This window comes from Alexandromys fortis, unplaced genomic scaffold (assembly GCF_014885135.2).
Source record: "Alexandromys fortis isolate MF-2015 unplaced genomic scaffold, M_Fortis_MF-2015_v1.1 scaffold_235, whole genome shotgun sequence".
NCBI lineage: Eukaryota > Metazoa > Chordata > Mammalia > Rodentia > Cricetidae > Alexandromys > Alexandromys fortis.
In genome coordinates, this window is record NW_026068114.1 from 405,745 (window position 1) to 428,326 (window position 22,582).

At 43.2% G+C, this 22,582-nt stretch overlaps 1 protein-coding gene across 2 annotated transcripts in view; it reads right to left on the reverse strand.

Annotated features, from left to right (window-relative positions):
- Gpr89a (G protein-coupled receptor 89A) overlaps positions 1-22,211 on the reverse strand; it is a 38,729-nt gene extending 16,518 nt beyond the window's left edge. The window contains exons 1-7 of one of the 2 annotated variants that reach the window (XM_050124763.1): positions 22,047-22,211; positions 10,246-10,305; positions 8,887-8,990; positions 5,720-5,826; positions 5,106-5,207; positions 3,342-3,462; positions 2,170-2,250 (exon numbers count right to left, since the gene is read on the reverse strand). In XM_050124763.1, coding sequence (XP_049980720.1) covers positions 2,170-2,250; positions 3,342-3,462; positions 5,106-5,207; positions 5,720-5,826; positions 8,887-8,990; positions 10,246-10,305; positions 22,047-22,088 — 617 coding nt within the window. In that variant the 5' untranslated portion in view covers positions 22,089-22,211. Of the gene's footprint in view, positions 1-2,169; positions 2,251-3,341; positions 3,463-5,105; positions 5,208-5,719; positions 5,827-8,886; positions 8,991-10,245; positions 10,306-22,046 lie in introns of those variants that run through there. The other variant, XM_050124764.1, reaches the window with a different exon arrangement.
- Positions 22,212-22,582: the final 371 nt, after the last annotated feature.

Below are 22,582 nucleotides of genomic sequence, written 5' to 3' on the forward strand. Positions count from 1 at the left end.
TGGCCACTGCTCCTCCCCGGCTACAGGTATTTGCCAAAAGGTTATTCTACATTGTACTAAGTGCCCAGCCCAGTGTTGTTGGCCCTTTTCATGTCCCTTAGCTCCAGTGGGAGAAGCCTGTGCTAACCAAGTGCAGCTGGGAGGCCAGTTCCTCTGAGAACCTGTTTGGTTAAGTGATTCTTACAGGACCCAAACCGCCCCTGATCCAGACCAGACAGGTTATAGAAGAACTGGATAACAATGTGCCTGAGTCAGAGCCAATTCCTCACCACAACTAGTATAAGACGGGTGAGGGTCTGTCTACAACTGCCTGAGGTCTGATTCTATCTTAAATATCAGTTGTGTCTTTTTGTTAACAGAATATCACAAAAGGGGAAATAACCTTGGGGACCAAAATAATATAATTCATATTTATATATGTATGTATATATATCGAATAGTCTTTTTTTACATTTCTATAGATTTATGTACGAAATATAAGTGACATGCATGTAAGTAAAGTAAGCGTACAGCCACATGTCTCCCTTCCACACTTCAGTACAGACAGACGGAGACAAGCATTGCTCAGTGAGCTGGAGCCGTCCTTGTCATTCTGATGTCTACTACTGTCTCCTCCACTACGGCTTCTCTGATGTGACTATGGCTCAAAACACAGAAATGTGCTGAAGGAAGGAAGAAGAAACACAGAACTACTTGTCAATTCTAAACTGGTCACATGTGGATAATGGCTTTAATAAAGGCAGCAGCCTAAGAAGCTTCATGAATGTGTGGTATAGTGTCTAGCAGAGACTGTTTCCTAAAGATAAAAATAAATAAGCTTATGGAAACCAAGTGATTATTCTAGATTTTCAATAAGCTCAATATTTGCCTTTGCTAGTTATGACCCACTCTTCTTAGAGGCTGTAAGAGTCCTTATGCATCTCCCTTCTGCTGTGTGTGTGAGACAGGGCTCTGCCATGTGGTCCCTGCTCACTAATGCACACTTGTATCCTTCTCAGGCTCTGAATTCCCGATTCTCCTGCCTGTCTCACAAATGTTGGGATTACAGGCATGTGCCAACGCACTTGGCTTATTTCTTCTTCTTTTTTTTTCTGCATGAGGAAACACAGGCACAAAGACAGAGTGCCTAATTCAAGATCACATTATAAGGTATGACAGAAGATTCAAATGAAGAGAGTTTGATTTCAGAGAGCTTTTCAGGCCCATTACGACACAAATTTTTATAAATATGCCACTCTGAAAACATGTATGGCAGCAGTACTCTTTTGGGCAATTTTTATGTAACTTTTTGGTGTGTGTGTGTTTCCTCACACTGCATTCCATTGTAGACTCTCAGAGTGAATATAATTCAGAAGACACAAGATTCAAAGAAGTTCCCCTTATAGTTCACAGAAGTGCTGAGCAACTGCTGGAGGCAGGAGTGTGTGCGTGTATGCACGTGTGTGTGCTTGTGTGCATGCGTGTGTGCGTGTATGCAAGCGCATGCATGCAGACGGATGCTCTTTGGTAGAGAACTGCCTTAAGCCGCAGGGCTGGGGCTCCACTGTTAGAACTTGCATGAGGTATCACCCACACTGGAATGGCTTTTCAGTGATGTAAACGCCCAAGTCACTCACGCTCCTGTGGATCCCACTAAACTCCCAGGCTCACCAGGCTGGACTTGGCTGGACTCCTCTCTGCTCTGTCACCGCCCTCTCTAGCTGGGGCAGACAAGAAAACATTGTAACAAAAATAAAAACAGCAATGGCTAGAAGACTTAAAGGAGTGTTAGGTAGTTGGAGAAAAATAAGTGAAAAAAAAATTCCAGGTCAAGCAAGGAAAGGTTTGTAAAAACTGTAGGACAACAGCCTTAGAGTACCTGTCCTTGTCCTCTGAAGAGTGACATTAAAAAATTGAGTGAAAAAACAAATGAAAAAAATAAAAAAAACCCTCCAAATATCAACATTATTTTAACAACGGATCTAAAGGGAAGAGTTGAAAATCAGAAAGCAGAACTTGAGAATGTCTTCATCTGAGCGAGACTGGCTCTTTGGTGGTACATCACCCTGCAATGGATGAGTAAGAAGGCACCTGGGCTCTCTACAGCGAGCACAGCCCGGCGGTGGAGACAGTAAGAAGGCGCCTAGGCTCTCTACAGCGAGCACAGCGAGTATAGTGTGCTGGCCTCACCTTTTCTTTTTGCTTATGATCATGTCCATGGTCTGCAACAGCCTCCGCTCCAGGGCCAGGATATCCGTGTCAGTCACGTTCCTGCAATGAGCAAAAACTGAGCCAGGTTTTGGGGTCCCATCCGTGTGCATCATACAAACCATCTGGCGAATCATAAACCCCAATTGCTACTCAACAATTCAAGGGCCTGCTTTTCTGGAAAATATTAAATGATTCCATTAGGCTAAAATGCTTGTAGTGTTGCTTCTTATAGCTAAGTTTCCTGTCATCCTAAGCAGCAGAGGGCACCCTGAGCTCACAGTCTTTCTTATTTCTTAGCCTTGACCCAGACACATTTAAAATGTTTAGTGGCTAGAAAGCTGGCTTGGAGTTAAGAGTACTGGGCAGGCAGTGGTGCACATCTTTAATTCCAGCACTTGGGAAACAGAGGCAGGCAGATCTCTGTGAGTTCAAGGCCAGTCTGGTCTACAGAGTGAATTCCAGGGCAGCCAGAGATACACAGAGAAATCCTGTCTTGAAAAGGAAAACAACGAAAAGCAAAACAAAACCCGAAAAACAAACAAACAAACAAACTTGAGGGGTCAAAAAAAGGAAAAAAAGGAGTAGGGCCCCTCCTGCAGAGCAGCCAGTTCCTGCCCTCTCTGTGGCTCACGTGTCTGTAACTCAGTTCCAGAGCAGCAGCTGAGGCTCTGTGGGCACCAGGTGTACACATATGCACATGCATATACACAGGAACTTATATACATAAAGTATTTTAAAATATGTTTAAATTGGTGATGTCTTCTACTATTCGATGTTAAGGAGGAACCAATTTACGGAAGTTGGGAGATGTCCACACTGTTGCCCACTGGAAATGCGCATTTAAATGCATGGTACAGGGGCATGAAATTCGGCACTTAAAAAATAAAGGAGTGGATGTGGTGGCACATGCCTGTAATCCCAGTGTCCGGGGCTTGAGGTCAGAGAATCTAACTTAAACTTAAGCTATGTGTGGAGTTGCTGTTTCCTAAGAAATGAGAAAAGACTTTTAAGGAAGGCGTCTGATAAGCACCCATGGGCACAGAGGAAGGATAAGAAAGCAGTCCTAGATCTAATATGTGAATATTAAAGATGTGGCATGACACACATGTTCCAGTAACAATGAAACAGGAAAGAAATGAAATATGCATTACCTAAGGAAGTAGGACATGTATGTGTATGGGCAGTTGACAGCACCAAATCCGGACAGCAGAGCCATGAGCGTCACCCCGATCACGCCCACCCGGCTGATGAGCTGTTCTATGGACAAGATCCCTAAAAACATCCAAACACATCAAGGCCAGGCAATATACACGGAGTGGCTGTCACCTGCACCGCGAAAGCTAACATTACTTAAAATATCAACCAGTACGTGTAGCTTATACAAGTCTAGTACAACTTGCATTTTAGAGTCATTTGTTATGCATATGAGTGTTTTGCCTATGAGTATACCTGCTGCCTACGGAGGTCAGAAGAGCACTGAATCCCCTGCAACTGGAGTTCCAGACTGTTGTGAATCACGACATGGGTGTTGGGAACCAAACCCAGGTCCTCCGCTGGAGCAGTAAGTGCTTCCAACCACTGAGCCAGCTCTCCAGCTGACAAGCATTATTTTTAAATATTAATGACAGGCTGCTGAACTTTGCCTGTGCTTATTATTTGAAATGCTGCAACAGATATTGCTATTTATGTTTAAATATACTTAGTTATGTAAAATGTGCTTCCATTAAAGCTGATTTTTAGTTCTTTATTAATTCGCTTTATTTGTTTGCATGCACCAGACCACAGCACACATTTGGTTAGAGGGGATGTGGCAGATAGTGATCTCCTTCCATCATGTGGATCCCAGAGATGGAACTCAGGTCATAGGCTTGACAGCCGATGCCTTTGACACCTCACTGAATGGCTATGTGCTTTTAGAAACTATGTGTTTCCTCTGACCCAAATGAAGGAAAACTTTCTTCCCCAAATCCAAGCTTCCAGGTCCTATGAACACGTGGAAGGATGTGGGGAGGTGTGTGGACTGCAGACTCTGGAGCTATGGAAGGATATGGGGAGGTGTGTGGACTGCAGACTCTGATGCCATGGAAGGAGGTTGGGAGGTATGTGGACTGTAGACTCTGGTGTACTCGGCATCCATTCCAAACCTTTTCCAGCTTTTGCCCCTGTACTAGGATCTGGGAAGCACAAAGCCCTTGGATTCCCAGGCTTTCTTGAAACTAAGGCTCAAATGTTTGTAGGTTTCACCAAACTGGCATGCCTATGTGGACATGAACAGTGCAGGGGTGGTGAGCAGCTGGGCAGAGGCTCTGTGCTGGCTCAGTGGGTAAGAGCGCTTGCTGCCAGGGCTAAAGACTTGAGTTTGATCTCTGGGATCCACATGGCAGAAGGAGAGAACTGACTCTCGAGAGATGTCCACTGACTTCCACATGAGGGTGGGCAACCCACCCACAAGTGTCAAGAAAAAGAAAAAAGATAGGGTCTATCAGAAGATAAGCTCTTGAAGAGAACAGTGACACCCAGGCACCCCTCTTCCTTTTCTGCATTTCTCCGTGTTATGAAGGGTGCCTCCTTTGCCACGTGCTCCCACTATCATGCACTTTTTTGCAATACGCCCAACAGGCCAAGTGCCCACTGATGGGAACCTCCAATGCTGTGAGTCACAATAAATCTTTCTCATTTTAAGTTAATTAATTCTTGCAACAGTAACAGAAAGTTGACTGGCAATCAAGCATGCTCTGTAATTCCTATGCAGCTGAACTAGCATTCGGTGCCCTTGGAGAGAAGGAAGAATTTTATTTTGAAGCCAAATACTTTTGAGAGAAATATCTTGCTGTACTTCCCACAATCAAAGTTTGAAGGGTTATTTTTCATTTCTAATCAGAAGATGGAACAGCCAAGCTTCCCACTGTACTCACCATGCTTTGGGCTGAGAATGGGAAACGGATCTCCCAGCTTCCAGAAGAAGTACATGAAGGTCAGCCATAGGAGACAGGAGAAGAGCAGGCGCTGCTTGTGCACTGAGACAGGAACGAGGCTGTCAGGACAGCTACTAAACAGCCCATCACACATGTAACTAATATGCAAATACCGGAACTACACAATTCTTTTCAAAAGCATTCTTACCACCATTAGGAAATCTTTGTGTGTAATTAGAACATTTTATATTTTAGTTAAGAATTTCTCTTACTCAGTTTTTAGAAATACTGCTTTCATTTATTCTTTGAAGATTTCATATATTGGTCATATTCCTTTTCCTTCCCCAACTCCCCCAAACCCTCCCCCTCATTAGAAAAATGTTGCTAAAATTACAGTGTGGATGAATTGAAGGAAACATCATAGCAGAAGCAGAAATTAATCTCTGGCAGGAGACACAATCTATCTTTTCAGACAGAACTCATTTTATGACTGCTTTAAGATGCTGGGTGCCCCCAGACACCAGTATAAAAATAGAGAAGCGAGGCTGTCTGTGATCTACTCCCAACAGCATGCATCCCAGGCTAGGTGCTGACGTAAGGAGGCAAATACTCACAAAGTTGGATGTTACTCACGATAAAATAACCAATGTAGAAAGGGACCATGAAGACCAGGATGAGCAGAATCACACACAGGTTCATCTTCCAGTGGAAGTAACGGGAGCTGAAACCAACACCAAAGTCATTTGGAGGGCAGGTCGGCAAGTCCATTCTGTTAGTGTTCCAAAGGCCCCTGCTCTTGGAGCCCACACTGAACACGCTCCACCTACTCAGCCAACTAGACTGTTACACAGCTGGGCGCCTGTACTCCCAGCACTTGGGAAGCAGATGCAAGAGAATCTTTGTGAGTTTGAGGCTAGCCTGGTCTCACATAGTGAGTTCCATGACAGCTAGGGTAACAGAGAGATACCCTGTTTTAATCCTTCTCCTTCCTTGGTGGTTTATGCTTATAATCTCAACATTTAGGAAGAGGAACTGTGAATTCAAGGCCAGCTTAGGTGACATCATTGAAATCCTGTCTTGCAAGAAAACAAGAAACAAAACCAATAAAAATTTCTAAATGGTACATGACCATCTTAACCTGAGATTTTCATTTTAAAAAGTAAGAATGTTAATACTTTAGTCATGCTCCTAGGCAATATGGATAACACACATTCTAATTGTAATAGAATGATAATAATAATAAACAACAGCAATAATAATAATAGGTGTGGAACATCATTTTAACTATGTAAAGATGTGTTACACTTGTTTCACCTCGCCTGCCTAAGGCACCTGATTGGTCTAATAAAAAGCTGAACAGCCAATAGCTAGAAAGGAGAAAGGATAGGTGGGGCTGGCAGGCAGAGAAAATAAATAGGAAGACTCTCGAGAATGAGAGAAGGATGAGGAGAAGAGAACAAGGGAGAAAGAGAGAGACATGCTGGGGCAAGAAGCCAGGCAGCCACCTGCCAGCCAGACAAGAGAAACACTGAAAGTAAGATATACAGAAGAGAAAAGTTAAAAAGAAAATCCCTGAGGTAAAAGGTAGATAAAGAGAAATGGCTAATTTAAGTTAAAAGAGATAGACAGAAACGAACCTAAGCTAGGTCAAGCATTCATACCTAATAAGAAGTCTGTGTCATGATTTGGGAATCCCCCGCCCCAAAACCCTGGTACAAACAGAATTAAAGGAAAGCTTAGTCCTACACACCTATAATTCCAGGACTTGGGAAGTAGAGGCAAGAAGACACACAATCAGCCTTTGTCACAGTGTGAGGCTGTCCTGGGCTACATGACACCCTGTCTCAAAACCAAACCAAAACAGGGCTGGTGAGATGGTTCAGTGGCAAGGGCATTTGTGCCAAACCTGGCGACCAAAGTTTGATTCCTGGGACCCACATTATAGAAGGAGAACACTGAGCCCTGGAAGTTGTCCTCCAGCTTCCACATATATGCAGGGACCTATATTTATGTGCCCTTCTCCAATAAATAAATGTAATAAAATTAAAATAAAAATTGTTAAAGGAAAAATATGTTAATAGCAATTCTGAGGTAAAGACTCAAATTCTTTCATAGTTTGATCTAAATATTTGACAGGCACAACTCTCATTAATACTTATAAAATAATTTTATCTATTAAAATTTTGATGCAGGGCATAATGGCACACATCTTTAATCCCAGTACTCAGAAGAAAGAGGCAGGTAGATCTTTATGAGTTTGAGGTCAGCCTGGGCTATATAAGTCCCAAGCTAGCCAGGGCTATATAGTGAGACCCTCTCTCAAAATAAATAAGTAAAAAGTAACTCCAGTACCAGGGGATCTGATGCCCTCTTCTGGCTAATCTGGGTACCAGGCATACACATGGTACACTTAACATGCATGCAGGTAAAAGCACTGATACACATAAGAAAAGTGGTCACATGTTTTAGCTGGTCTTTTTAACAGGAAATAAAGTGATGTTCTCTTGAAAAAAAAAAAAAAGGATCCAAACAATCCTCTGCATGTGAATAGGATGCCTACATCCTCTATCTAGAGGTATGTCAAAGGAATACTCACTCAGAGGCAAAATTCTCTTCTGAAAGTTATTCTGAATCTAGTGAATGCAAGACAGACCACGTGATCAAGGTCCACATTTCTGTCCACAGAATGTTGGCATGAAGAAAGAGATATAGCTGCATACATGTTTCAGCTTAAACAAAGCCCATCTGAAAAATGAACCTGAACCGGACTTGAGCAGCGCTCATTCCTGCACTCTAAGGTAAACAGAGGAATGCGAGAAATGAGCACTAAAGACAGACCGTTTCTGACGGGAAAGACAGACCGTTTCTGACGGGAAAGACAGACCGTTTCTGACGCGAAAGGATTACCATGGGTTGCGAGTTTGGGGATACAATGCGCCACAAACAGCAGGTGTGCTCTTCCCAGGACTACCGCTCAGCTCTATGGTCAGTGAACCAGGGCCCCGGCACCTAGCAACCTTCACAAAGAGGTTTCACAGGGGCAGGACTGTACTCGTTTGTTTCTGCACCACTTACAGCGCTTCTGCTTTACAATGGCAGATCTGAGTGTTATGGAAGACACCCTATAACTCACAAAGTCTGAAATATTTACTATCTAGTCCTTCACAGAAATGTTTGCTAAATTCTACCAAGAGAGTAAAATGTCCATGTTGTGATAATGCAATCTAGCAAATAGCATAGAAATGACTCTTGCACCCTCCATAGCTCATCTAGACAAGGTCTGAATTACTACAGCACAAGTCTGGAGTAGGAGTCACGGCTACAGCCAAGCCCCAGGAGGGACTTTAAAAAGACATCTTCAGAACCATTCTCAGTTCAATCCACATGGCTATGTGTAAAATTAACCGGGGTGGGTAAGATAGACGAACTGGAGATCAGTCTTCCTTGAAGTCCTTGAATTTTGATCTTTTCAAGTGGCAGCCAAGTTGCAGGCGTGACTAGCATTTGGTCAGAGTCTGAGAATCAGAAAGCTGCTGGAGTGAAGCCCAGGTCAGAGACTCCTCACGCTCAGGGGTTTCGTAGAGCTAACAGTCAGGGCAGTTTCCCTTGGAGACGGCTTGCTGAACCTGTTACTAGGTAACCATTTTTGGCGATCATTGCAGCCCCCGAGACTAACCTTTAGCCGCACGGTAGGTAATTCCACCCTGACATCCAGGTGACACATTTACTGCAGATAGAGGGCAATGCACTTCCGGGGAAAGGATGTCGGACCGGCACTCACCTGCTGTTCAGAACTCCCAGGATTTCAAAGATGATAAGCTCAAACATGGTGCAGGAAAATGCAAAGGTCACGGAGAAGATCACCTGCACAACGTACTGCCGCACCTGTTAAAAGTCGGATGCCAAGCCAGTCATGTGCTTCCCTGACATTCTGAATGCAGAGTCTTCCGACGGTGAGTCTGAAAACCTGTGTTCAATTCTGCAGTCTGAGTCAGAAACCTGGGTTACACGATTGAAGCGGGCAGCACTTAGGACTCATGGCCACCTCTTACTGGAATCTTCTCATGGTTGGGGAATTTAAAGCACAGAGGACGAAATGACTGGGCCATAAGCAGCATTTAGATGCCCGATGTCAATGACAGAAAGGAAAAAGGTCTGCACGCATGGTTAAAGTTAACAGTTCTTTGACACTGCTGAGCTCACATAGGCTCTAGAACTTTCCTGAGAAGCCTTAGAATATACAGATTCTCTAGAATCCTGGGCTCTTCCAGGCACTTCCTAAAACTCCCGAGGAGGCTTAATAATGAACATCTTAGAAATGCCTCCAAAGTGTCCAAATAACTAAGTAGTGAAATTACATTAGAAAATGGTCAGCATAGGATATGAATCCAAGGCTTAAACAAAACAAAAAACAGAGTAGCTTTGGGATTTGCGTGTTGACTTAAACTTGAAGGCTGGCAATTGTGGACTAAAAGGGTACGACCCAGGCATTAGAAATTAAATTTCCTCTTGAAAATAAGCCTCTGCTTTCGGTGGATATGGCCCCAAATGACTAAAGATGATCTTCCTGGTTCTTAGGTTTTTTTGTTGTTGTTTCTGGTTTTGGTTTTAAACCACCCAAACCAGTAGGGCCTTGTGGTACATGCCTGTAATCCCACTACCACTTGAGAGGTTGAAGCAGGAGAATTGCTAAGAGTTACTGCTCAGCCTAAGCTATATAGGGAGTCCCAGGCCAGCCTGAGTTACATAGCAAGACCCAGTTTCACAAACCTGTGATAAGTAAGTTAGTAAGGAGATAGATAATAAATCTATTAGTGAAGCCTGGCTGTAGTATGTAGTTTCAGAATTGCACATTCTTGATTGGCACAGGATTTCTATCTGAGGAAGTGAACACAATCTTTTTGTTTGATTTTAAAGATAGGGTTTCTCTGTGTATTCCTAGCTGTACTGGAACTCATGCTGTAGACCAGGCTGGCTTTGAACTCAAGAGTCAAGCTTGTCCCTGCTTCCTGAGTGCTGGGATCAAAGGCATGTACCACCACTGCCCTGACATGTTTTTTTGTTTTTGATTTTTTTTTAATGGAACCATTTTTCTTGTACCATTCTAAACAAACTAAAGCATAAAATGGTTTCTCCTCACCTCATAGTCCTTAAACAACTGGCGCATGAAGAAAAGCCAACCGAATCCAAAAAACAGTATCTAGGGGAGAAGAAAGACAAAATGTCAAGATCCATCTTCTTTTGACAAATGCCTCATAGAGATTATTTTATGGTAAAATGTCTGAGAGCTAGACAGTTATTTTTAGAGATTAAAAATGAAACCCACTTATGACATTGGAAAGAGACACTTAGATGCTCTTAGAATTTTTAAATTATTCATTGTACAGAATGAGTTTTAAGGTAGACAAAAATGGAAATACATATATTTTCCCATAATGCTTAAACCAGTTTATAACCTAGAGAAGTTGGCAAACAAACAAAGGCTCTACTTAGTGTCTGGCTGGTGCCATGGCCATATTCTAACTAAGCAGAATGTCAAGCTTTCACAGAAACAGAGCTATTTATTCCCCAGAAAAAAAATCCTGGGCATTTATGCTCATTTCAACTCTCCTAAATGTGCATGAAGTGTTTCTGGTAGAGATCAATCCCAATCCTCACTTGTCTGGTTACCTGTTACCCACACGTCTAGTTACCTTTATATACCGATGATAATTGCTGACAACCGTCCATCCAAGCCCTACTGGACCACACCTTGCCCATCCCATCATGTCTGTTCAGCAGCCTGTTTCCACAGAGTACACCTATCTGCTATGGGATGTCTTTCTGTATGCTGTGAATATGTGCTACTCTCACTGGTTGATAAATAAGTTGCTTTGGCTTATGGCAAGGCAGGATAGAGAAAGGCAGGTAGTCCAAGCAGAGATACAGGAGAAGGGTAGAGTCTAGGAGATGCCAGTCAGCCAGCTACCAAAGAAGCAAGACATGTAGAAAAAAGCAAGACAGGTAATATGCCACAAACCATATGGCAAAGCATAGTAAGAAATATGGGTTAATTTAAATGTAAGAGCTAGCTAGTAATAAGCCTGAGCCATCAGCCAGGCATTTATAAGTAATATTAAGCCTCTGTGTGGTTATTCAGGAACTGGCGGGTGGGAGAGAAACCTCCATTTACACCTATTACTGCTGATGCCAGCATCCCGTACCTGAGTTATAGGTTCACTCATTCTTTCCCTTCACCTTATCCAGGCTGACAAACACTGTAAAGTTATAACTATGGAATGCACTGAGCATCCAGGGCAGGTCTTAGCACTGTTCTATCATCAAAGCAGGAACAGAAACAGAGGGTCAGTAGTACCTAAACCACAGTTTAGGGTTTTTTTGTTTTTCGTTTTTGCCCCGAGTCAGGGTTTCACTACGCAGCCCTGGCTATCCTGGAACTCACATTGTAGACCAGGCTGGCCTCTAGCTCACAGAGATCCACCTGCCTCTGCTTCTCAAGTGCTAGAATTAAAGATGTGTACCGTCCCTGCCTAGTTCCCAGTTCTTAAAATAACATATAAAAACTAAAAGACCACAGGTAAAAAATGCTGCTACTCAGAAAGAAACAAACGCAGCAGGTCCTGCTAGCCAATCAGAAACTGTGCCTTTGCATGTTTCATAAGAACACACACAAAAGACCTACACAGGCTTAAACCAGACAAAGTCCTAGCGCTGAGAAGGGGATGTGGACATACAGTCCCACCCCTAATGAAGAAGCTATTTGCAATTGGCACCTGCTGGAAAAGAGAAAGTAAGTTTTCTCCAATGGAGGAAATGGGGTATATCAGCCACACTCCAGGGCCATGCTCAGGAGTAACTGGCCAACACAAAACAGGCTCCATGCTTTGTTGTGTGTGTGTGTGTGTGTGTGTGTGTGTGTGTTTTTTTGTCTCACTGGTTTGTTTTGAGAAAACAAACATGCTGTTGGGAGAGTAGGGAGGTGAGGAAAATCTGGGAAAAGCTGGGGGAGGGGAGAGAATATGATCAAAACATATTGTATGAAAAATTATTAAATAAAAAGAAAAAGCATGAGGTCCTGGCAGATGAGTCCCAAAAGCTGATTCTCATTAGATGTCACCAGGAAGATGTCAGACTCCACAGTGTTCTGCAAGTTCACAGCAGGAGGAGTGCTCACTGAGGAACCAGTCTATGTGTGAGAGCAGGGGACGAGTGAGCCAATGCTGACAGCAACAGCTGCACAGTCCCAGACGCAACAATAACCAGCCGGGGACAGGGTCACTTGCAGGTGGCCATGTCAGAGGAGCAGCAGTGATGTCAGCCCACCAGGAGGAAAATCCCCGATGGGTGAATCTTGGCTGGTTAAGGCCCCGAGACCATAGACTCCAGAGTGTCTTTACATGTTTGTCGCTGCCCCTTTCTCTGGTATCTGGCACGGTGTGGATGGGTGTGGGGAGAGCCCCACTCCCTGTAATGTGTGTGTTTATCTCATGGATTCTGAAAATGCCTGTTCTGCTGGGCATTTTTACCTGTGGATTATTATGAAGATGATTTCTTCCTAAGCTGTACTGTCTAACTGATAATAATGTCAGTTTACATAGAGTTTTGATGATAAAAAATAGAACGAGGAAGTGTTACACAGCTAGACACATGAGCTTCTTTGAGGAGCTGTATAGACTGTGGCTTAGGTTAATGATTAAGGAAAACAATTGAGTCCCATTAGTTTAATTTCTTAGTTAGTTTAAATTCTTTTAATCTCAAAGTTAGGAGGTGTGTTCACAGGTTTTGGAGCATAACACAGCTGAAATAAAGCTTTGAAAGTAACTTCAAGTTAACCAAGATGTTTTTGTCAAATAGCTTTGAGATGAAAAACCCAACAAGACAATGCAAAGTTTTAGAAAGGCACAAGGTTGAGTGAGGAACTCTCTAAGGTCAGAGAACAAGAGCAGAGCAGCCCAAAAACCATTAGCTGACGTGCCTTTCTTGATAGGACTGGTTGATGACCAAAGGGGATGATTAATTCCCTATACCCATTTCTGCCCTCAATCTCCTGATATTAGAAACTGTTGATGAGTGGTATGTATCCTACAGACTTAACGTAGAGCTGGCTGATTCTTTTTCATATACAAAAGTTTAGATTTGTGATTTCTTTAAGATTTCTTATATGTTTGCCTTTTGAGAGTGATTGGCCCTTCTTTGTAACCTCAGAATGCAGCCTGTACTTGCTGAATCAGTGGATTCCCTTTGGGCCCTGTGCTGCTGGAGGCTGGTCCCCCAGGCAGTAAAGAACACCTTGCTCACACTGTCAGTCCACAACAAGCTGCTTGAGTAAGAGTGTATGTGGGTTGAGATAATTTGATTTTTACCTGTAATATGTAAAATGCTTAACATGTAAGGGACATGGAAAACATGCTGCTTTTTACTTGTATTCATTGCAATCATTCACTTGTAAAACAGAATATAACCACATAGTAATTGTTATATTGCCTGAAAGGTTTTTCTGGAGTGTATGAAAAAAGAAAAAGACTAAAGATAGAGTTAAAATAAAAAAAAACCTTAAGAATGAAAGCATTAGAAGAAAAGTATCAAAAAATGAGAGAAGAAAATCACCAGGAAAATAAAGAATAGAAAATGCAAAAGAATAAAGGAAAGGTCTGAAGGAAACCATCAAGAGCGTGTGAGTGTCTTTCCCTAACCCCTCAGATACAAAAGTCATACTACTTGCTGAATCAGTGGATTCCCTTTGGGCCCTGTGTTGCTGGAGGCTGGTCCCCCAGGCAGTAAAAGTCTCTGTGAAATCCTGATTCTGGGAACATGAACCACATGGAATCAACCACCTGTACAGATAGTATGAACTGATCCAGTAACTCGCCAGGCAGCTCAGAGAAGAAAACACAGATAGAAACAAACAAAACAAACCAGGCAAGTTCAAGAGGTGGAAGACAAACTGAGAAAGGAGCGGTTCACAGGTTGGGTTTGGATGCTCAGGGCACAGAACTTCCTCTTAGAAAGATGGGGTTTGCAAGAGACACAGATGATAAAAAGCATTCAAACCCTAGGATATCTCACAGAAGGGACCCAAATTCTGGGTCTTTGTACTCTGAAGACAAGGATGGGTTTCAAGAGCTAAATAAGAATGGAATACTAAAGATGAGAATATTCAGCAGAAATGTTCTTCAAAGAAAGTACTGGAGGATTTAACGGCAAACTTACCCACAATACAGTCTGGGCTCTAATTCCCATTACCACCTCCATTCTTAAACATGCAGAAGTCAGAAGAAGAAAGCATTAGCTGCAGCCCTCACTATAGCTCAAGCATAGTCAGAACTAAGGAGGGGGAAATGCAGGAGGCTTTATGAAAAACAGTTGAAACAAGAGACCGACACAGCCAGACAGCTGCTCTGGGAAGCAAGCAGTGAGGGGCAGCAGTCACTAGTACCACACCTCTGTCCCCCACGGTTGTCACAGAAGACTCTGCTAACGAACCACATACAAGAATATACCAAAAAGATTACCCACACAATAAAACTGGCTTTATCTCAGAGATGCAGGGATGGTTCAACATACACAGGTCAGTAAGTATAGTAAATAGCATAAGTGAACTTAAGGACAAAAATCACATGAATCATTTCAATCGATGCAGAAAAGGCCTTTAGCAAAATCCAATATACCTTTGTGATAAAAATCCTGCAGAGAGTAGGACTGGAGAGAACATAACTCAACAGAATGAAGGTTAATATGACAATGCGCATTAACCTCACTTTAAATGAGAAAAACTTGAAGCAAAGCCATTGCAACTGGGAATGAGTTATGATTGCCCACCATCCCCACTCTTTTTCACTATAGTTCACAAAGCATTAGCTGGAGCGATAAAGCAAGAGGAAAAAAATTAAAGGGGTATAAATAAGAAAATAAGTTAAATTATTTCTATCTGCAGATGAAATATACTTAAGAGATCCCAAAAAGTCCACCAGAGAACTCTAGAATGATTACCAATTTCAGCAGAATGGCAAGATAGAGAATAAATGGGTACAAATCAATAGCCTTTCTACGTATGAACAACAGACTCTGAGAAAGAGGTCACATGCACGCTCCCATTCACAACAGCTTTAAAGGAAACAAGGTACCCGAGAATAACCAAGGAGGTGAAAGACCTCTGCAGTGAAAGCTTTAATTATCTGAAGAAGGAGATTGAGAAAGACACTGAAAGTGAAAACACAGCCCACGGTCATGGACTGTAGAATTAAAATTGTGAAAATACCATTATGCCAAAAGCAATTTATAGATTCAGTGTAATCCTAATAAAAAATTCCAATCTCAGTCCTCACAGAAATATTTAAAAAGCTATCCTAAAATTTATTTGGAACCACAAAAGACATGGGATAGTCAAAGCAAATCTGAGCAAAAGAACAATACTGAAGAGATTACCATCCCAGACTTCAAGATCTATTACAGAGGTAGAGTAATAAAAACAGTACGCTGCTGGCTCCGAAACAGATGTGTAGGCCAATGGAATATAATAAAAAACTCAAACATATAAATATAGCCATATGATATTTGACAAAGATCCCAAAAACATACACTGGAGAAACAACAGCATCTTCAAATGGTGCTGGGGAAACTGGATGTTCACATGCGGAAGAATAAAATCAGACCCATATTTATCACCTTGCACTAAAACTAAGTACAAATGAATAAAAGACCTCAATGTAAAACCTGAAACATGGGAACTTCTACAAGAAAATACAAGCTGTATCCTAAAGACGCAGGTGTAGGGAAGGACTTTCTGAAGAAGACTCCGTTGCCCAGGGGTTGAGGAAGACAGCTGAACAGTGGGACTCATTAAAGTAAAACGCTTCTGCACAGCCTGGGCAACAACCAGGCGAAGAGGAAGCCACCGAGTGGGAGAGAATCTTGTCAGCTATGTATCCTGCAGAGGATTAATATCCAGAATATAAAAAGAACTAAAAAAATAGAAACCTCCCCAAAACACTATTCTAAAAATGGATCTATACAGAGTTCTCAAAAGAAACAAAACCGCTAAGAAATGTCTCACAAGGTGTGCATCAATCTTAGCAACGGCGGAAATGTCATCTTTCCCAAGTCATGAGGGCTGAGGTCACAGAACAAAAAACAGCAAATGCTGAAGGATGCTGTAGGGAAAGGGGGAACCCTCGCCCACTGTTGGTGGGATGGCAAGTTGGTGCAGACTTTATGGAAACCAATATGGAAAATTCCCTATACTACTCCATGACATATGTCCGAAGACTCCACAGACACTGCTCAGCCATGCTCACTGCCTCTCTAATTCACAATAGCTAGAACATGGAAACAACATAAATGTCCTCCAACCAATGAAAGGGTGATGAAAATGTGGTGTATACAGACAGTAGAATTCAGCTGTAAGGAAGAGGGAACTCAGGACATTTGCAAGTAAATGGAGGAAACCAGAAAATACTATATTGAGTGAGGAAAACCAGACCAAGAAAAACAAAACATGTTCTCTCTTATCTTTAGGCTCCTACCCAACTCTTCAGATGTGAACATATAACCTGGAGGAACCAGGCTAGTAAAAAGGCACTAGAGAGAACGATAGCAGGATAGGACAATATGAAAGGGGAAAAGAGGAAAGGGGGCTTTAATTAAGAAGAAGTCAACACTGAAGGAGAAAGAGGGAGGAGAGATAAATAACTCCAAGGATGTTTGAGTCTTAAAGAAACATTATTCTATAATTACCTAATATTACATATAACACATGTATCTCCAAATCCATCCATCCATCCATCCATCCATCCATCCATCCATCCATCCATCCAAAAGGAAGTTATGGGGCTAGGGAGACAGTTCAGTAGTTAAGAGCTTTCCCAGAAAATCTGGGTTCAATTCCCAGCATCAACATGGCAGCTCATAACTGTAAGTCCAGTTCCAAGGAACCTGATACCTCATATAGATATGCATACAGGCAAAACAACAATGCACATAAAATAAATTATATTAAAATGAAGCTATGCCACTCTGGCTGACAATGTTCCCCACAAGAGTCACAGAGCATCTATAAAAACCTAGCATCTGGCATAAGAAACATCTTTACAAACTGTTGGTCAGCAAAGTCCAAAAGACTCCTGAAACAACAAGGCTATTGTTGGTGCCCTCGGCAACCCCACTTGGAGGTTGGAGGGAAATGGAAATCCCCATTGCTGAAGAACCATGCACTTTAGACACAAGACTTGGATGATTAGAGCTGGATCTGATCTGGAAGTTTTATCACACACACACACACACACACACACACACACACACACACACACTTCCTCTTTTCTTCTTGTATTGGTTGGGAATTTTATGAATAAAATTCTTTTCCGCCCTTCCTATTGACTGTAGCAAGAGTCTAAATGCATGAGCAGGTCAGCACAAGCTATTCCAGCCTGTCCTTCCTGCCAACCCAACATCTACTTAGGCACAACTTCTCCCGGTTCTGGAGACATGTTCTTTCATATTGAGACTTCTGTAGTCCCAGACAGGAACTCTCTCCAGCTCTCTCTGCAGATAACCCCATAGGCCTTAGTGAATGCACTGTGGCCTCTGGAAGACCTTCTCTAGCCTCCTGACTACAGATCAAGCATGCTTTCTGTACAGTCATATTTATTTTTTCCTTATCAAGGCACTGAGCACATGGTTTTATAATGCTTGATGAAATGGGTTTTGAAATAAAAGCTGTCACAATAAGGATTAGGGTTGGTTGCTTGCTCTTTGTACATAATACTCCCTGTAAAATCGTCTGTAGTGGGATGCCAGCCACTAGAGATTGAAAGATGGGTAAGACAGTTATCACCCCAAAGAGCCACAGCACAGTGGTGAAGAAGGCACTAAATGATGTAACGTGGATGAGCAGTGGAGGGGCCTGAGCCTGAGCCTGTAAAACACACAGCGAGGGACCAAAGCACTCTCTACAGGGTTGTTAGGTTTTCCTGGAGGTAATACTGAAGAAGGTCGCAATCTGAGGTGAAACCCTGCTACCATGTGCAAATTTAGGGAGTACTGCATTTTTCTACATGGGTTCCAAGGTTTCTAATCATTAAAATATTAAAAATTATTCCTGACACACCTTTAATCCCAGCACTTGGGAGGCAGAAGCTGGTAGATCTCTGAGACTTTGAGGCCATCTGGTCTAAAAAGTGAGTTTTAGGACAGCCAGGGCTGTTACACAGAGAAACTCTGTCTTAACAAACAAACAAAACAAAAACAAAACAAATCAGGCAAGTAAAAGACAAAGGTGGTAGGAACAGGAAGATGGGGCTTTATAGATAGCAAAGGTCATGAACAAAGGTGGGTACTTGATGTTGGCACACACTGGCAACTACATGGCTGGGTGGTGGCAGAAGATAATGTCTATTAAGGAGAAAGTTTAAAAACAAGAATAAGGAGAAGCAGGAGACACATCACCAAGAGTCCAACATGCCATCTGAGGAACTTTAACTATTCTGGAAAGATGAGGGTCGCTGATGCTGTGGGGTAATGCTTTTGCACCCTGGAAAAAGTTGTCACTCGTACTGGTTTAATAAAACGCCGATTGGCCAGTAGCCAGGCAGGAAGTATAGGCAGGGTGACCAGACTAGGAGAATTCTGGAAAGAGGAAAGACTCAGTCTGCAGTCACCACCAAGACACAGAGGAAGCAAGATGAGAAGGCCTCACTGAGAAAAGGTACCAAGTCACGTGACTAAACATAGACGATATACAAATATACATACATTTATACACACACACACACACACACACACACACACACACACACGTAACAGACATGGAATGGGGAACGAGAGACAGCTATCTGGCTCTAACGTGCTACCCTGTGCTCACTGACAAAGCTCCATTGAAAGGACTTTTAAATTACAAGCGCACGAATGAGCAGCTGCAGCTGGTGTGCTTGCCCAGGCCTGCTGTGTGGCTGCACAGGAAGCAAAGCAGGACCCCTTGAGCCCAGAAGTTTGAGGTTAGGTTTGGGAAACAGTGAGACCCTGTCTTAAAAAAAAAACAAACCAGGAATTGGAGGATTTATTATATTCATGACAACTACGAACTCTGGCAAGGTTATAGAGGGAAAAAGTAACTTCAATCTTTATTTTTTTTTTCAAATAAATGGGAACCTGCATGGCTTATTAAAAAGACCAGAAGAGTGTTAGAACTGTGCGAAGCAGACCCTTGACCTTGGCTCATAGTGTGCTGCGGCACTCATGAGAGTACTCTGGAACTGATAAGTTCACACGGCTGAACTGACGGCTCACAGAAGTTAGGTGGCAGTCGCTCTTATGAAACGACTTCACATTTGGAAAGTAGGATAGACGATTGGCAGAACAGTTCTCAAGAATTACCCGGAGAAGACACTTTTCTTGGGTATTTATTCATGCCTCTACTCATTAGTTATATTTATTGGCAATTGATATGTGGCAGGTTCCAGAGATAGAACAGGGACTGAGAAAGCAAAACTGCAGCTCTCAAAGGGTTAATAACCACGAAGGAGATAACAGTAACTACAGGGTGCTATGACAGCCCATAGGGCAGCGAGTGAAGGGGACCAAGGCGACAAGAATATGACAGGAACATTGGTCTAACTTGGTCTGGGAGAAGTACATGGACACCCAAGCTGAGATCTGAAGACTGAACAACAGTTGGCCAGGAGAAAGAGTGGAAGGGATGAGGGAGAGGATCTCAGAGGAGAAAAGAGAATCTGAAAACTTGGAGGCACAAAGACGCATCCAGGTTAAGAAACTAAAAGAAGTCTAGGAAGTCTATAAAGTATAAACCGAAATGAGGACATGGCAAGTGAGAGTCAAGGCTAAAGAGCTAACGTCAGTGTCTTAAGGTAAGAGGCTTGCAAGGCATACTGAAGACCTTGTGCTTATTCTATACAACGGTGAACAAAAGTGTCTAAGGTAATAAGTCTTATGAATTTAATATTAAGTATTACATTTGTGTGCATACACATACACACATGAACATGTTAGTGTACTCACAGCGCATAAGTAGAAGCCAGAGGACAACTTAGAGAGTTGGTGCTCTCCTTTCATTGTGAGCACCAAGAATCTAACCCAGGCTGTCAGACTTGTGTGGAGTGCCTTCACCTGCTTAGCCTTCTCACTGGCCTGAGGTGATAGGGTTTGATACAAAGCCTCCGGTTGCATTTCATAAACCTTTCAGTTCATAACAAGCTGGAAAAATGGTGTCTGTGTTGCTCTCCGGTTAAGCACGCTTCCCTAGGAAGGAGCTCTCTATTAAACTAAGACTGACTAGGTCTCTCTACTCTCTGCCAGCAGCTGGCTCAGATGCGAGGGACTACGGACATAGTAAGGAAGACACTACCTCGGATTTCATGAAGCAAAGAAATAAAGCAGAAAAAAGAAAGAAAGTAGCCGGAATAAATCACCCCGAGGTGATATTTTTATTAACACCTCAATGATAATAAAATATCCCCATAAACATATGGGCAAGGGATACTCAATATAAAGCATTGTTTGATCCATTCAATTTAATATTTCATTTGGATATATTTGTAAAAGTTAAAGATTACAAATTTAAAAGATTAGAAAGCCATACTCTGGGGTTAGCTTTGGAATTATATTCACAATTTCACAGGCAAAAGTGAATGGCAATTTTCTACTTACACTTTTATTTTTGTATTCTTATGGGGCTGGCAAAGGACACAGGGCTTTGCATACTCCAGTCAAGTGCTATACCATTGAGCTACAAGTTCAATTCTTTGACATTTATATTGTTCCATGGGGAAAAAAAGTCACTTAAAACTTAAGTATTGTTATTTTATCTTGACTCGGTACTAAAGCTGAAGCCATTGTGTGTTGTTAAGAAGGACAAGAGGGAGGTATAGAGAGGTTTTAAGAAGGACTGTGTGTCCAGAATTTTCTGTATTCACACATTTTAAAACTATGCTGGCAACAGAAACAACCAAATGTATTTGAATGGTATTAATTTTGAAAAAGGAAAAATGGTTCTTATATTAGAATGGTGAAACCGAGTGGCTTTTTCTTGTCTCATAATGTCATGTGTTGTTATCGAAGTTTTCAAGAGGCAAGGACAAGACACCGCAGAGGGGAAGCATTAGCAGTCTAGCAGTGCAAACCCTAAATGTCTGGAGGGTTTAAACCTAGGAATGTACCTTACTTTAGGTTCCTGAAGGGAACTGTTTCCTTCACTTGCCGTTCGGATGCGATGAAGAGAAAATCTTTGACTGGAAAGATGAGGGGGTAAGTGCAATAACCGGAAGAACTTCGGCTACTCACCCATTATTTAGTGAGTGCTTGCATTTGGAGGCGAGTACACGGCTATGCACATAAACGCGTACATGATGTCAACACTGTGATAAACATTAGCGGGGCGGGAGTGGGACCCTCGAGAAGCACGGACGACAGAAAAAGCAAGAGGCTCACTAGTGGTTTATAGACGCTCACAGTTTTGTATAATAGTGGATGGATGTCGACTATAGAAAAGAATGGAGGTGGCCAACCGAGAAGCAACAAGGTTCTGACCTTGTTTGATCAGCAAAGAGAGGACGAAGCAGACGAGTCGCGCACCAAAGGAAACGTCAGACTCGGAAGTCGGAGAGGTAAACACGTCGGCACCCGGATCCAGCTAAGCCTACACGGGTTAGTCGCAGCACTCAGCTCTAGCCGCATGCCGCCGTGGGCCTCCCGCCCGGAGCCACACTTCTCCAGGCTCCGCGGTCCACGGCGCAGCCCGAAGCCTCGGGACACTGAAGGAACTGCCCCCACCCCACCCGGTGGCACCGGCCCCCGCGCGGACCCGCACGTCTCGGGGTGGGATGCACGCTAGGTGAGTGACAGGGCCACAAGTCAGCCCTAACCATCCGGGCTAGGGCACTGGCTGAGCAAATCCGGGTTCTCCGGAGCGCGCGAGGGCCGGCGGCGGCTCACCTGGGAGGTGATCATGATGCTGGAGTCGATCAGGAAGCTCATGGCGAAGCCTCGGGAGGCCCATGCCCAGCTGTCAGCCCCTCAGAGAAGCCGCAAGTTAAGACACTCTGGCTGCAGCAGTAAGCGGCCTTCGCCCTGGGCTGTCGCGTGCTTACGCCATCAAGCCGCGCCGCAGCCAGCCAATCAGCGGTCGCATTCCTGTTTGCACAGCAGGTGAGGGTGGGCTGGGTTTGAGGCCGCGCCGTGCTCAATTCCGCGGGCTGGAAAAGGCGAGTAGGCTAAGCCCAATGCAAGTTCAGTTCTCTTTAGTAGGCAGAAGGAGCTGAGGCCTGAGAAGTTACGTCTTGTGTTAAGTAGTACTGCCTTTAAATATACTGATCCTAGCTAAAAAAAAAAGAAAAAAAAAAACCCCAGGAAGTTAGCAATTACTGGACTGAGAGTTGCAGAGAGGCACCGAGTTGCGTGATAGTCCAGCGCTTTTGGTTGTGGAGTACTAGGCACCGTGTGAGACCCACAACTGCGGCGGGGCAGGGAGG